This window comes from Nilaparvata lugens, chromosome 2, assembly GCF_014356525.2.
Source record: "Nilaparvata lugens isolate BPH chromosome 2, ASM1435652v1, whole genome shotgun sequence".
In the NCBI taxonomy this organism is placed as follows: domain Eukaryota; kingdom Metazoa; phylum Arthropoda; class Insecta; order Hemiptera; family Delphacidae; genus Nilaparvata; species Nilaparvata lugens.
The window spans coordinates 29,893,747-29,911,582 of NC_052505.1; the positions used below are offsets into that span (position 1 = coordinate 29,893,747).

The window sequence follows — 17,836 nt, forward strand, 5'->3', positions numbered from 1 at the left end:
CTTCTTGTTGTATATTTCTCAAAATCTTTGAATACAATAGTTGGATATATTTCAACCACCCTAATTGGGGATTTGATTTTTGATTAATAAGCTCTTGTTTCTAGAGAACCGTAGTTGGCTTGCCTCAAGGGTGACAACATAATAGAGGAGTCTCGTCACATACCATATGATAGATCGTCTAATTGTCTCCTATCATACTGCAGTGTTTTTGTTATTTCACTTTGAGTTTATTTATTTGTAATTATGTAGATTACTATTGAATACTATACTCCCAAACTAGTTTTGGTTCATGATTGTACAGTCAGAGAGTGTACAATGTATACAGAGAGGTGAATGCGCATGCGCAGGATATGTAAGCAGGCTCTAATATAGCTCTTATTCATTTAAACATTAAATTTAAAATTTTAATGGTGAAGTTTCAAGTTTTACTTACGATATTGTAAATCACAAAGTGGTAGTTGCTGTATTGTGAAATTAATTTCCTGTGCACTGTGAGTTTTTTATTGGTGATCGGTGGTTTTATTTCTGACTATCTACTTAACCTGAGTTTCAACCAGCTAGATTGAGTAGACAGTGGTTTGTCATTGCACGTTTTCTCTTTTTCAACATAGATATAAATCCGGAAACTTATCGAGTGACAGATGTATACAGCTATGTAAGAACTGAACTATTGTTTTCACTTTTGGACTGCTTCAAGTGATAAGATAAGGTAGTATAGTTCGTTTCTGAATTCGAGTGTTCTTTTACCGCTAGTGACTGCAATCAGCTGGGCGAACTTTTAACATTTAGGCGGGAAATCTAGTATCCTAGCAACCTGTAGATTTGTTTATGCGTAGTTCTGATCGAGCCACCGCGGCGGGAGGTTTTGAAATTGAACAATCAACTCCGCATTCAGTTATTTTTTTTTGGTAACTAATTGACAGTGTGACAGTTATTTGTCAGGTAGAAACATTTCTCACATGGGCGATAAGAGATAAGAGATTATCAGTATCAGATACTCTGGTAAAGAATTTAAGAAACTTTGTTATTTCCCTTTCATCTCTCCGTCTTTTGAGGGTCACCTGATTGTTGATATGAACACGTGTTGATCTTGTCCAATACGTATATGGACTATAACTTTTCATTATAGATTTAGTGAGTTATATATCATATTAAATGAGTGACATGAGCTCGACAATAAAATTGTGTAAAACAACCAAAGGCCACCCGGCGATCCTGTATAAGGGTTTCAAATTTCGAAAAGCTTCATCAACAAGTAAGGGTGATGTATGGAGATGTCTGACGAAAAACTGTACCGTATCACTCGTAACGAACTCTGGCTTGTCTATTGTGCGTGATGTTTCGGGGGCTCACTCACATGACACATCGGAGGGCATAGAAAACCAAGTGTTAATCTCTACTCCTGTGAAAGAAGCACATGACAACACCAATGATGCGTTCTTGGGAGAACTACAACAGAAGAACGAGCAGTTGAGGGAGCGGATTGAGGTACTTGAGAAGCAGTGGAGCGCCGCCATAGATCGTTCGATGGAGTTAGACATCCGTCTAATGAATATGTCATGCAGCGAGCCAAGGGGGCAGGACAAGAGAGCGGAGAGCAGCTCACTAGACGGTACTCTCATGGATCGGCTTGGACGTTTTCTCAGAACAGAGCTTATCGCTGATGCCGACATGGACTGTTTCTGTAATTGTTTAATGAACTCTTATCCAGGAAGTCATATAGTTTTGCCTAGTGTAACTAGTATGATCATTAACGATAGAAATTCTGATTTATCATTTCTGAATGAAATAGTAGAAAATAATAGTATTATTGCATTTGTGATGAGTGATAGTAGGCCTAAACAGGACGGATGCACCGATGACGGTTGGTCAGGCACTCATTGGAGTGTAGTAGTGTATGATAAGATCTTCAATAGGTTTTTTAGTTTTGATACTCTCGATAAATATAATTATAGATCTGCTGAAGATTTGGTAGGGAGGATTGGCACTTATTTCAATTCAGAAAAACTAGTTACTATGCCTTGTCCACGTCAAAATAATACCTCTGATTGTGGTGTATATGCATTGTATTTTATTGAAGAGGTGTTTCAGTCTCGATCAAATAACACAGTTACAAGTTTAACCGAGGGTCTCTCTTTGAATGATAAATTTAATTCTGCTAATTATAGATTGATAATGTTGAATAATGCATGTGAGGTACTGAAACCAGTCTCTTTCAAACAAGGGACGGTTGTCAATCAATCCAATAATAGAATAGTAAAAAAAGGAGTACTCAAATCCTCATGTAGGCTACTAAGCGGAAAAAATTGCAAATAATGAGAGTTGTACTAGTGATAAGGTAGACGGAAATTCTAGTAATAAGAATGACGCTGGTGTAATCAGAGTTTATGGGAGTAGCCACAGCCGAGATCTAGTGCATCATTTTGATGAGTCCAAACTGGGTAAACGAGTCAGCGGGTTTGTCATGCCAGGAGCAAAGTTTGAACCTATTTCCTTCAACATAAAGAGTGAATCTCATAGTTTCTCCAAGGATGATCACATAGTTATTATTGGGGGTGGCAATGATGTGTATTGCAATCAGGCAGTGAAATTTCTGAGAGGATTGATTACTCTTCTTCAGCTATTGACTTTTACAAATGTATTAGTTTCCACTTTACCGATCAGACATGACCTTCCTGATTGGTCTTGTGTTAACGAGGAAATTAGGAAAACGAATAGAATAATAAAAAAAATATGTAGAAAGTTTAAAAACGTCAAGGTTATAGAGCTATCTGATTTGAGTAGAGATGAGTTTACTAGGCATGGGTTGCATCTGAATGGAAAAGGAAAAGCTGCACTAGCTCACAAAATAGAAGAAATGTTGGAGTGTAACGATGCTGCTGGTAATAGAATAATTGAATAATTGAGCTCGGAAAACTAGTAAATGGTCCTGCATCTGAGATAGATGAACAAAAAATACAAGAGTTTAGTGACACGCAGGACCTCGGAACAGTAAATTATCACACCAATAAAGTATCTAAAAATAAAAATATGAATATTAAATCAAAAAATGTGAACTTATTTTACTGGAATGCTCAGGGATTAACTAATAAAATGGATTATTTAGAATTAGTCGTACATGAGCAGAACGCTACTGTGGTAGCTGTTGTTGAGCACTGGGTGAAAAATGATAATCTGACAAATATTTCAATTCCTCACTATAAAACAGCGATAACCTGTTAGCACCTGATAACACCTTGTAGTGATAATGTAGTATATTATAATAAATTCTTGTCTTACTTGTATGAGCTTCTCAGTACGGTTTCGAGTCCTACCTATAGTTTAATTTTATGTGGTGACTTTAATATAAATTTCAACTGTGACTGTAAAAATGCAAATGACTTAATCAATTTATTGAATTGTTTCAACTCGAAAATAACGATAAGTGAAGTGACTAGGCCAGGACGTTTAACTCCTGGGACATGCATAGACAACATAGCTACAGATATAGATGAGAGTAAAAGGTCATCAAAAATAATACATACTATGTTATCAGATCACTATGCATTGCTGATAGAAATGAACATCTTGGATAATGAAGGGAATGAAAATATGAATAAAAGCCCAAAAAATAGATCCCACTCGAGAGTGATTAATGATAGTAATACTGCTTTATTTTGTGGAATCATGGATAGGATTAACTGGATTAAGGTTTATTCACAACTCAGCATAGATGATAAATTTGATGTGTTCTTTGAATCGATTATGAATGCTATAAATACAGCTTTTCCACTTACTAGAGTTACAATTATTAAGAAGACAGCATTTGATAAATGCTGGTATAAAGCGGAATTGCATCAACTCAAAGAGCAGTGTGAACTACTTTACAGTTTGACTGGTATTTATGCTCATAGTTTAAATTATTATAAATACTTTAGGAAAGAATATAAGGATACAGTAAGAAAATACAAAAAAGCTATGAAAAATGCAAAAACTGTATACTATAATAATATTATTAATAAGTCTCTAAATAAAAATAAGGAACTATGGAGAGTTGTGAATAAAATTTCTAATAAGAACTCTAAAGCTGAAGTCTTCCAGAGTGAGCATAGTTCTGAAGTCTTCAATGATTTTTTATAGATAATATAAATAGGATATTTATAGCAAAATATATTAGCAAAAACATACATGTAAGTGATAAGGATAGCAGATATTACCTTAATAAGTGTCAATCTAGTTCTAAGAGACTTTTCAAATTTAATCATGTAACGGTGGAAACTATGTATTCAAATATATGTTCCTTAAGCAATAGTAAATGTTACGACATTTATAATATTAATTGTTTGATATTGAAGATAGCTTCTCCTTATATATGTGAGGTACTCACTCATTTGTTCAATAAGTGTATTGATAAAGGCGGGTATCCAAGTAAGCTGAACAATGTGAACGTATTACCTATTTTCAAGAAAGGAAGCAAAAAGGATTCAAATAACTATAGACCAAACATATTGTACCTATTTTTACCAAGTTATTCGAGTCTCTGATGCATAATCGACTCTCTGAATTTTTTGAGAGAAACAATTTGTTCACTGAAACTCAGTTTGGCTTGAGACCAGGTAGGGGAACTAGTCTAGTCATGCAGTTTCTTCTCTTATCAGCTCTGTTGTGTCTGATTTGAATCAGGGGTCGAGTGTTGGATTCAGGTCATACGATATGACAAAGGGATTCGATACTGTAGAGCACAAACTTCTGTGCAATAAACTTGAACATTATGGTTTAGATACAACCTCAGTTAAAACTATCTTATCATACTTGAGCAATAGAACGCAATTTGTGTATACAAATGGTAGTCTTTCTAAAGGTCGACACATAAGTTATGGAGTACCTCAAGGGTCTTCATTGGGACCTATACTCTTCAATATATACATTAATGATCTTCCTGACTCTATTGCAAGTGAATCTAATTCTGGCTTTTTGTTTGCTGATGATTTTGGCTTAAAGGTTAAAGGTAAGACAAATTCTGAAGTTGAAAATGCTCTATCCAATTTCACAACTGATTTGAAAGATTGGTGCTCGGCGAATAACCTTTCATTGAATGAGGACAAAATTAGTGATATCTATTTCACGTTTAGAAAAAATGATGATCCCAGTAGCTGCCCTGTGGCAATCAAGTTTCTTGGTATCTGGATTGACAGACACCTGACATGGAATCATCATATTAACTATGTAATAAGGAACGTCTCAAAAGGTCTTTATCTTATTAGAAGGTTGAGAACATGTGTAGGAGTTGAAATATTGCTCAAGGGTTATTATGCTCATGTACAGAGCCTCTTTCGTTACGGTGTTATGATCTGGGGGAATAATTCTGAGCCAATTAAAATTCTCAGGCTGTGAAAAAAGATAATGAGGCTCCTATGCAATTCAGAATATCGAGAAAGCTGCAAAGCTTTGTTTAAAAAAATGAGAGTGATGACATTCCCAGCTCTCTATATTTATTTCACAGTTGTATATGTACACTTTAACATTGAAAAATTTGATGTGAATAGACACCACTATAATTAAGCAACAAGAAATGAAAATAGCTTAAGAGTTCCTAGGTATCAGCATAGTGCATCTCAGAAACTAAATCCCTATATGGCGGTGAAACTTTATAATTATTTGCCTGCCACTATAAGATCTTTATGTAAAAGTGCTTTCAAGTTGAAAGTAAAGGACGCTTTAATAGGAGAAACCCCATATAAAATAGCCGACTATTCTTCTATAAATTGGAAAATGTATATATAATCAATATGATAAATGATATATAAGTAGTTGATAAGTGATTGGGAAATATAATTGATACCTAATTTAGAGTGTAATGGATGTATTGAACTTTGTAAAATTGACTTTGTGTGCTTGTTGTTGCAGGCTCATGTTTGCCTTGTATTTACTAGAGTTACCAAACATGACGTTGTCTATAATGTGTAAACATTCTGTGACAATAAATATATTTATTTATTTATACATTCTATTCGTATTCTACACTCTCTGTGTTCAGTAGGCTATGTTGTATAATCTTGTTACCAAAGCTATCAGCTCGAGCATTTTTACTAATTTGAAACATATTCATCATGAACATGTTTAATTGTAGTTAGTTTGCTGTATTCTTTCAGAATGGCATCGCTATTCAGATTCAAATTCATGTCGATTTTCATGACAACTCATTTTCAGTGAGGTTTACTCTTGATTGTTTTCATCCATTCATCGCTAACATTTCCGTCCCTTGATATTGCTGCTAATTTGAGATTTTTAAGTTTTTTATCAAATTGTGTTTTCAAGACTGGAAAGAAATGATTTATCTCAGAGTAATAAACTACATTTATAACTACAGTGATGAAGTACCAATATCCTACATATATTTATATCATGAAGCATTGTGAACTGCTTTCTAGTATCTATTTTTGCTTAACTAACTGCGTGTGATAATCAAGTTGCATGATGTGCCCATGAATATTTACATGGGTCTCTGCAAACATAACCTAGCTAATTAAGTTATTGGGCTAGAGCCTCAAAGATGGCGTCCGCCTATTGAGAACGGAGTAAGTCCTCTGTAAGATATTCACAAAGCTGGTGATGAAGATGACTTCAAACAGACTCGCTAAGGAGGAAGGAATAGGAATGAGGATGGGAGAAGGAATGAGAGGGAGAGGTGGTCGAGGAGGATGATGATGAGGAGGAGAAGCGAGGAGAGACAAGACAAAGGAAATGGAATGCTATAATCGCAGGATTAAGGACGGATGGTGTTTGCTTGATGATGTGGGCTGAAAGGGATGAGGTCAGGAATGTGGATGCTAAACAAAAGATCTAGATAGATTTAATAGAACGACTTCATCAGAGCCACTTATTTATTTAGAAAACTGAGAACCCAGTCCTGAATTCTGTTGCTATACCCTTATCAATCCTCAAGAAACTGGAAGTTCATTTCCATTGAGATACAGAATATAGTGTGTGAGTAGTGCACTATGATTGGTAGATGATTGACCTATCTTCCTTGACGTCTGCCATTGGCCGAGACAAGACACACACACCCCCACATGATAAACTACTAAAATCAACAACAAATTGATTAATCATTAAAACAGAGGATTCGGAACGACTTTAGTCTCAATAGAGCAGTATATTATTCTCAAAATTTAATTTTTTCTTCAGTATCTCATTTTCCGCTCCCAGTGATTGTTTAAACCTAGCACAACTCAATGCAATTTTTCTAAACTCAACCAAACTAATCCACTCGATACAATACAGCATACTCTAATAGCATAATCAGCATAATCTCAATGCAACCCTTGAAAAATAATATTATTCATATTGAATTTTCTCATTCACACACAATATATTTGAGAGCACAGCATGATTAGGTAACAATAATTAATTTCTTATCAATTACACAGAACAGAATTGTTTGATTAATATGTAGGGTACGAGCTTTTTTACTATAAGCATAGATCAAGTTTAAGTTTATAGACTACTAGCAGGGTACCCGTGCTTCGCTACGGGAATTAATGATCAGATTATTTTTGTAAAATATTTATAACCTGAATTCTACCAAAGCCGTTATAATAATTTTGAGATCCATCATACAAACAAGAATTTCTTGCTGAATATAACTTGAATAATGAATTAATATAGTCTCGTCACTGTCATAGAAATTTGTATCCGAAAAGATGCTCTCCTTCGATGAAAATGTTATTATAATATAGGAACGTTTCAAGTTTCATTCAAATACATTTCTATAATACTTAGTTACCCAAAAATCGTTGTCAGTAAGTGCGATGATTGGTTGCGTTGCTATCACCTCAGTTTGAACAAGACATTCAACTCTGTTGAAATATACATTCAACTGCGTATTTTAGAAAGCAATTAAAAGTTAGCGATGCCTTATGGTGTCACCCAGTTGCTCTTATGCACTCATCTTGACATCAGAGAATATTTTTATTGAATCATGCAATGTTTTCAAATTATATTGCTAAATGTTATAACCACAGCTGTTAATTTTCTCTCTTCCTCTCTTTAGTTTTCAACAAACGATGGAAATTTCTCTTTCAATAAATAAGCTGCCACTTGAATGATCAACTTTTCCTCTCAAGTTAACTCAGAGATGAGACTCAGCTCAAATTTTTGTTTCACGGACCTACTATTTGCTAGGAGCATCTTATGATCTGCCCTCTATCGGTAATAAATAGAGAAATTAGGCCACAGCTTGGCATAAAAATTATTGAGTCTAATCATTTGAATTATTAATTGATGTGTTGGAAATGCTCTGTAGAATAGTAGACTAATTGCAGCGAATTTTGCGGAATATTGGGCGGGGCTTAAGAGTCGACCTCGACTTTATCCATTGGCAATTAATATTTCTCGTTGACAGTTATCAAATAAGCAGTGATCATGTCATTTTTGCTTTTGCTTGATGCAATTGAAAATAGAATTCCAAATCAAGTTTATTTGGAATTGGTTGACTCTGGTATCCATGGGTCTCTTGCTTATTCTGGAATTTCTGGCATAGCCTATCGCTTAAGCTGGTTTACACTGAAGTTATTGACAAAATGTTGATAACTTAATCCTCATGGATTCTATTAGATTGAACGGAACTTGACTAACACATATGTTCATGAAATGTTCACATTTTGATAATAACTCTGGTGTAAACGCAGCTTTACTCTTCGTTTCACTTATTCAAAAGTGTAAAAGCAGCCAATCCACTGATTCTTTCTTCCATGGAAGTCCATTTATATAAGAGTACATTCATAATAATTCATAAAATCTAGACATAGTGAGATCCACTTCAATCTGTTCAGCACTATTTGATTACCACTCTTCAATTGATTACACTACAATTACAAATAAGTATTACAAACAACAATTCATGTGTTCGCCATTGAACAGTGCTAATGAGTTACATCACAGTGTTTGCATAGTGAAATCCACTCCAGACTGACAGCAGTGGTTGAATGTGAGGAATTGATGTCATTCATGAGGAATGCTGACAGTTTGATGAAAATCTCACAGTAGGCCTCTGTGCGGTGCATGTTGATGCCATTTCCAAACAAGATTCAATTCAATTCAATTCAATTTTATTTCCTCAAAAAAATCATATACATATCAGTTATACAAAATAACAAATAACAACAATAGTTATACAAAAACAATTCCAGGAAATATATTTCCCCACTTAGACTATAAATCCGTGTGTGGGGAAAGAATTCCTATCTAGAAAAGCCTTAATAAATACAGGATAATCGAAATCATTTCTTGAAAAACTTTTAAATTTTACTTTTTTTCTAAACAAAAATGAACTTTAATTAAACAATAACTTCAAATGTAGAAAATAAAATAGGTTAAATCTATTACTGATATAGGTTGGTGCTATAAGGTCGAAAGAGTTAATAGAGCGCTGCATCAAAAACAAGAAACTAAACACAAGCGAGAAGAGAGAGAGAAAAAGAAAAAATAACGAAACACGGAAAAACTAATGGCTTATAAGAAAATGAAAAATGGGAATATCTGTAGACAAATATCCAAGACAAAACCTAGGTGTAGGGTGAATTGACAAGGGCCTCCGAAGCATCCCTACCAATGTTGAATAGCCATTGGACTATTTTTCTTTTGTAAACAGGTACACTGCGCCCCTCAGCCTCCTGGATTGATGTAGGCAAATTTCGGTAGAGGAGGTGCACAATGTGAAATGGGGTGTTATTTGCTGTAGCTAAAGTGGCTCTAGGAGTACCATATCTGAAATTTAATCTATGTCTAGTTTGGTAATTGTGTGGTGATTCAGTAAATATTTCTGCTTTGTAGGATTTGGTAAAGGAGAGGAGGTTTTTTATGTATATTTGTCTGATATTAAGGACATGGAATTAAGAAAAAAGTTGTTCTGCAGGGTATCGCATGGGTTTATTTAAAATTATTTTTATTAGGGTTCTCTGAGTGACAGCAAGAGGCCGCAACAACGCCGCCGAGACTCCACCCCACGCCAACACACCGTATTGAAGCAAAGACTGCACGTAGGAAAAGTAAACAGACCTGCAATGCCCCACAGTCAGCACGCCTGCAAGCTGCGAAAAGGCGAACATAAATTTTCTAAGTTTTTGCCTTACTGTTTGAATGTGCGGGGCCCATGATAATTTATGGTCTATTGTGACCCCCAAATATTTGTAGGTATTAACACGTTCAATTACGCTGCAATCACAGGCGACCGACCGCAGTACATCACAGGAATGCAGAGCCAAGCGTCGCGGACCAGGATCACTGTCATGTTTAAAAAATATGGGTAGATGTTTAGTTTTTCCTACATTCAGGGTCAAGGTGTTCTGATCCAGCCAACGCTTGACCCTGATCATATCATCCTCCGCCCGCTCGTAAGCCTCATCCCACGTGCAGCCGGACGACACCACCGCTGTGTCATCAGCAAAAAGGAACAATTCACCTCTAATTGCTACTTTCTCCAGGTTATTAATATAGATTAGGAACAGAAGCGGCCCCAGTGTACTTCCCTGCACCACTCCATAGTCGATTTCAGTTTTATCACTGTTAATTCCATTTATAGTCACGTATTGCAAACGGTTTTCTAAGTAGCTGATAAACCAATCCGTTGATCTAACGCCAATGCATTGTAATTTCCTTATCAACTTTTGTCGATCTATGGAATCAAATGCTTTAGCTAGATCCAGAAAAGTAACCAGGACACGCCTCCTCCCCCCAATTTGTTTGGCAATGTATTTGGTGATTTCAAAGAATGCATGAGATGTGCTTCTATCTTGTCTGAAACCAAACTGTAAATCTGATATCAGTTTTTCTTGTTTGAGGTAGTCAGCAAGTTGTATTTTGACACATTTTTTAAGTATTTTAGATAGAATGCAGAGTAAAGAAATTGGTCTATAGTTAGAAGTTAAGTTATTTTGTCCTGATTTAAAAATTGGTATCACTTTGGCAATCTTGAGTGCATTTGGAAAAATATTTGTATTAATACTAAGGTTAACTAAATGCAACAAAGGTGTGATCAAAGCATCGATATTAAATTTTATTAATTTTGAGGGGATATTATCTGATCCTGATGCAGAGTTGCCCTTGATGCACCTTATCACATCAGTGAGCTCAACCCGTGTGACCGGCCGCAGCCAGAACAGAGAGTCAGCGGCGTGGTCGGCATCGTCCACCTCAAGCGGTCCCGCGGGGTTGAGAGTCTCAGCAAGTCGGCGACCAACGGAGGCAAAGTAGTCATTGAAATCATTACTAATTTTATTTATCTCCTCAGGGGTGGGAGGCGCAGTGCCACCGTGCTCTTTAAATGCATCTAGCGGGAATTTGGATTTACCCACAGAGCGCCCTGCCACCTCATTTACTACATTCCAAAACTTCCTAGGGTCCCCATGAGCATCATCTATTTTAGTTTTATAATAATCAAACTTTGCTCGTTTAATAATTGATTTTAATGTATTTCGGTATCGCTTGTATTTTTCGTTAATTTGTAAATTGTGGGGATTTCTCCTAGCTTCTTTACATAGCTTATCACGGCGACGCATTGAAGACAATAGACTACCCGTGATCCAAGGTTTCAATTTAGAATATTTTGCTTTGTAAAACGTGTTCTGATGTATTTCGTTTCAAGTTTCCTAGTATTATATCATTGAAATTTTCCATGGCAGCATTCACCTCTGTTGCTTCGAGCACTCTTTGCCAGGTTTCGTCTTTTAGTGAATTAGTTATGTTTGGCCAATTTATTTTTTGAAAAGCTTTTGTGACTGGGTTGTTCACTTTTGGTGAGTTACAATTAATATCCAGGCATATTATGAAGTGGTCAGTAATCTCTGTTCGTATTATTGATGAGTGAGCCTCGCATCTGTGTGGAAGTGAAATGAAAAAATGATCAATGCAGGTGTTACTGTTGGGACGAGTAATCTTATCTATACAAGCTACTAGCCCAAATTCATATAGTATGTCAAGGTATCTCTCTTCTTGAGGATTGGGATTGAGTATGTCGCAGTTTATATCTCCTACAAAAATTCTTAGGCTAGAATGATTAGACGGCATGGACCTCAGTAGATCCTGAAGGCCGTTGTTAAACGATAACAAAGATGAAGACGGGCTACGATAGATACAGAATAATTCGCATGGAATGCCGGTCCAATCGAAAGATAGAGACAGACATGTTGCGACTTCACCAATTGAGATCTGACAGCTTGTAGCTGATAAGGTCTCGTCTAAATACACAACAACACCGTCACACTGATTGATACTATTATAGCTACATATTAACTTAAAACCCTCTAGACTCACAAGATCACTACAATCTCTGAGCCATGCCTCTGTGAGAATAATACAATTATACTTTATTTTTATACCTTGTAGTAATATTAGCAACTCGTCAAAATTTTTATTATAGCTACGAATATTCAGATGCAGCACTCTGAAACTATTCGACCCACAACAATCACTACCAACACCATTAAAACTGTTATTGTAATCAACAAGATTAGCGAACTCTTTACAATCGATAATCGGTCGCTCTAGATAATTATCGTCATCCATGATACAAATTTTATTTTTTTCATATCTCATCAGCGCATCAGCCAGCCAACAACTGATAAAATTAGGAATGTGTAAAGACTTTTTGAAAGTATTGCATTTAACTTACATGTTACAATCAAGTGAAAAATTATTAGATAAAGTAAACGATGAGAGTAATAAGCCTTAATAATGATTTACTAGCACCCAATTAGATAAGGATTGAATTGAGCTCGCTATAAAGTAAGTAGAATTGATCATAAATAAAAGATATTTATACAATATAAATATAAAATAAATATGATGTTGAAACAATAATTGAAAAACAAGAATCCTTAGAGAAAAAATGACAATTAAAAAGCATCAAAGAGAATAATAAAATCCCACCTAAAATAAAGATATCCATATTATAAAACAAATATATACATATGATGCTAAATAATCATTGAAAACAAGAATCCATAGGGAGAGAGGGGAAAAAGAAACAATCAAAAACCTCAAAGAAAGCAATAACATTTCACCCTAATGTTATATGCTTTCACTATATATTCTCCCCCATGTATTACTGTAGTACCTCAGCAATCAGGATGAAATAATAATTATTATTTTTATTACATAAATATATATTATTGTTAGTAAATAGCTTGAATTTCACGATCTATTGGGTTAAATGCTAGTGATAGTTTATTCAGTTTATTTCACCGCATGGGCTATCTTTAAAACACTCTCACCAATCGTTCTAATGTGTTACTTTTTATAATTATACATATAAAAATATTATTTTCACTGATATCACACTACTCGTGTTTTTGGAATTTTAATGAAGAACTGAGGAAATTGATGTTGTTACCTGGCTGGAGACACTTGCCTATTGATGCGGCACTCACTTCACTTGACCAGGCTGGCGGTTGAGTTGGCGTTGGTTGCAGTGGGGCGTAGCGGCGCCCCGTCGGCCTGGATGGGGGCGGCGTCTTCCTCGGAGGCGGTTGCGGGTGGAGTCCTCTCCTCCAGGTCCTTTAGACAATTCACTCTGAATGGACGAGATGTTGGAGTTCTCTTGGCCATCACACGTCCATCGTTTGTCCACACGGAAGCCATCTTGTTCTCCTTAATCATGCTCCTTGCCGTTTTGAATAGTACACTTGTATCCTTAGTGAGTTGTTCATTCAAATAAATTTGGACGTCTGGAAAATCGTTGTCGATTTCTCTCGCCTTCAGGAATCTTTTGTGACGTCTTGCGAGGAGCCATTCATTTTTAACCAGTCTTGACACGAATGAAACTACAATTGACTGAGATCTCGGCTCGCCCCCCCGGACTGGGAGCCAATGGGCAGCGTTGATGTCTGTTTGGTAGTATGTAAGTTTCAGGAGTTCAGCTATCTTAATGATAATGGGAAATACATTGGTCCCTTTTGATTGAATTGGGATGCCAGAAATTACTATGTTGTTTTTCCTAGTTTGTATTTGAAGATCGTGAATTTCTCTCTTCGCAACGGCTAATTCTTGATGCAATTTACAATTATCATCAGTTAGCTGCTGCACCCTTGTTTCTGTACTGGTCGCTTTTTCAACTATTTCGTCCATTTTTGTTTTAAGGAAAGTAATGTCTTTGTTCATATTACTCATCTCTTCCTGTATGCTATCCAATTTCTTGTTGTTAACGTCCCACTGGTTCTTCATATCCTCTTTTAAGACAGCAATCGCTTTCACAATTATTTCATTAACCCGCTCGTAGTCGATCGTTGGTTTAACTATGGTGTCTGTCTGCTCACTGCAACACTTTACACATTTCCAAGATTTTTGTGAACCACGTGTAACACATTCACTGACACATGAGTTATGAAATTGTGCCTGGCAGCTCACACACGTGCTGCTCCCGTCTTTTGTCGGTGCAATGTCCTTTGTACATTTGTTACACTTCACCATGTTGCTGATTACTAATTTCTACTAAGTAGAGGTTCTACTGATTACTAAATTCCACTAAAATTACTGCTACGAATTAAATTCACTATGATTTTTCACTGCTAACCGGCCGATACGCTGAGACACGCTTAGAAGTTGTTTTTCGACAGCGATAAACTCCGATCCGACTTCATCGGCTGCCCGATAAGAACTGACATTGTTCTAGATGCCCCAAACTCTGTGACAAGAGCATAGGTGCAATTTGGAAGGGCATGTTAAGAAAAACAATGCATTGTGTGAGAAAGATTGATTGATTGATTGAGTACTTTATTTATGTAGATTACAATATATACTGGCTTATACACTTATATACAATAGCTTTAAATACAGCAACATTATAGATGAATTTACAAAATATAAACTGAGAAAATAATTATTGAGCTGTATATGATATGAAAAAACAATCTGTAATAACTATAGATATTTGTATTAGATATTTAATATATAATATTTGTTAATTAATATTAATAATATTTGTAATATATAATATTGATAATTTATAATATTTTTTATAATATTTGTAGTAGATATTTAATATTTGTTAGAATATTGTTATGCATCTACATAAATTGGCTGAGCTTTGGACACATCAATGTCCATTCTTTGGAAAGAATATTCGGAGTATCCTTCCCACTAACTCTCTACCAAGACGTTAATTTCATTAATTCAACTAAGGATTTATTTAAAAATGAAAATATTTTTGAAGTTTTAAGCAATATGAAGATTTAAGAGAGAAAAAAAGAAAATTAATAAAAAAATAAGTAAGATCAAATCATTGATTATTAAAATGGAGTAGGCTGAAAGTAGATCAGGGTAATCAACTTTCAGTAATATACAGCAATATACATTGGATAATCAAAATAGCATGAGTTTATAAAAGAGATTAGATTAGATTAGATTCCTTTATTTATGTATGTTACAATACATAGAGAAAGAGATTGATTGATTGATTGAGTACTTTATTTATGTAGATTACAATATATACTGGCTTATTCACTTTGTGACATCTGTAACAATATTTATTGTTACAATTGTGAGTGATGAGAATTATGCGAATTAGCCTGAGAAGTTAGCCTGTTATGAAAATGGATTTTGCTGTTTTGCTTTTCTGCGGTGTGTTGTGTCGACTCTGTAAGTGTGTGTGTAGAAGTAATGATACTAAGAAAATCAACGATTTTCTTGGAGTATCAGTCGAGTTCAGGACCTTTTAAGGCAAGGAATTTATAGCTGTCAAGGAAAAATAGCTGTCACTTGTTGGGAGAATGTATCTTAAATTGTAGTTGTAACGTTCCTTTCTATTGGTGGAAATTTTTCTAGAAAATAGTAACTCCCAATCACAGTTAACGTTGGTTAGGTCTATCCAGTATGGACGATCACACAGCTGTCCACGGCAAGACGAGAAAAGCGAAGTGCATTCACTCAGCGTCTGTCCTCTGTCATAAGCAGTACAAAATGTAGTCTGATCAGAACTTTGTGTTAATCATGGCTCTCATGCCAGCTTTAGGCCTTTTTGTATTTGCCTCTGAAACCTTTTGTTCCAGCAGCATTTTTAGTTTTCTTTGCCTCAGGAGTTGCTTTAATTAAGAAGAGAGAGAGTATCAAATTGTCACCTCACAATGGAGATTTTCCTCCTATAACCAATACTAAAGGTACGTCATAGATTTATAATATAATTGAGGAAATTATTATCGATGAAAGCTTCCATCAAAGTATTTATTGTAATGTACCGTAATTAAAGTGTAATAATTGAGAATAGTCCTTTTGATTTGAATGGAAGATGGTAATGGTAATTCAAACTGATGAATGTTGGAAGAAAATGAACGATATATGTTTTGTAGAAATATAGAATACATATTAGTAGGAATTAAGATATTTTTTTATTTAAATTATTTTTGAAGAGGAAGCTATTAGCCTGAATAATGACAGTATTTTGTGTTATAGATTTCATTTGTTTGTCTATTCTAATGAAAAGCTTTCTTGATTCTCAAGGAAACACCTATCATGTAATTTATTCTTTTAAATTACACTATATATGTAATTTATGTAAGAGAACTGACTAAACTAATAACAATACTCGAAATACCTTATTATGGAGTAATTCAATCAACTTGTGAATTATGTAGGCCTATTATGGTATACTATGTACTCATCGCTTTGTGTATAGGGCATAACCCTGATTACGAATAAATTATTTTCTATTAAATCAAGAGATTGAAGTAGGTAATGTCTATTTATGTTTTAAAGTAATAAGTATTGACTTGAGTTTTATATAACCTAAAGTAGGTTGATTTTATTAAATAACTGAAGTTAAGTTAAATTGTATTATCCTAGTTTATTTTTTTATTCTAACAGCGGTCAAAGTACAGGATCATCAAAGTACGGGTCAATCAAAGTACGGGATCATCAAAGTACGGGTCAATCAAGGTATGGGATCAACGTACGAGTCCATCAACTTACGGGTTCATGAACGTGTGTCTTTAAGCCGCTGAGACGCCTCTGAACCGATGGCAGTCCTAGAAGCTTGGGGTATGCTGTCTCCTGATGATAGAGCTTAATCACCGAGCCTAAATTGAGTTGAAGAAACAGCTTTGAGGTAACAACTTTTTTTTCAAAATTAAACGAACGTCCCAGGAACTCCGAATGTGACAAAATGGGTTTTAGTGACTACAGACTTTCAAAAACGTGCGCAATTAGACTTTTGTTAAATCGTAATTTTGAGATATTATTGGGGATAGATAGATTACTAATTTTATTAATTTGCTTTGAGTAGTGGATTTTCGGTTGTATCTTTACATTGAAATGTGAGGCCATATTTTCTCTGAAAGGATCCAGCTGGGAATTTCAGTTTTCTTTAAATTTGTATTTTATTATCTTCTAAACTACTAAAAGTTGAATTAGTATACGAAATGTTTAGAGGTCCCTTATTGATAAATTAATGTTTTAAAATAATTTTCATCTTAAAGTTGTAAAGGATCAAATGAAGTTTCAAGGACCCTAACCTTTTCTAAATTTGTTTTGATGACATATATTTTTTGAATAATTTTTCCAAGGTAGAATTCCGTGATGTGATTTTTTAGGAATATTTGTCTTTGCTGCTTTCATAGTAATTATAACGATAAAGAATGGGTATGATTGACATTTGATAGCATTTTGATAGTGTTTTAAAAGTTTCCAAGTGTGTTCTGGATGTTCTGAGAATTTCCTGAATTTTATGTTGATCTTTTCTTAACATATTATGTATAGTTATTTATGATTAACTTCTGAAGAATATTTATGATAACTTTCATATTCTTCTTTCTGAAATTAGAGTCCTTTAAGCTTCAAATGATTCAATCTAAAACGTTTCTAATGTAAA

At 34.9% G+C, this 17,836-nt stretch overlaps 1 protein-coding gene across 1 annotated transcript; it reads right to left on the bottom strand.

The window, feature by feature from the left end:
* Positions 1-13,407: 13,407 nt before the first annotated feature.
* Positions 13,408-14,445, bottom strand: LOC120349611. Its single transcript, XM_039420050.1, has one exon. The coding sequence runs from the start codon at positions 14,443-14,445 to the stop codon at positions 13,408-13,410; it is 1,038 nt and encodes a 345-aa protein (XP_039275984.1).
* Between the last annotated feature and the right edge of the window lie 3,391 nt (positions 14,446-17,836).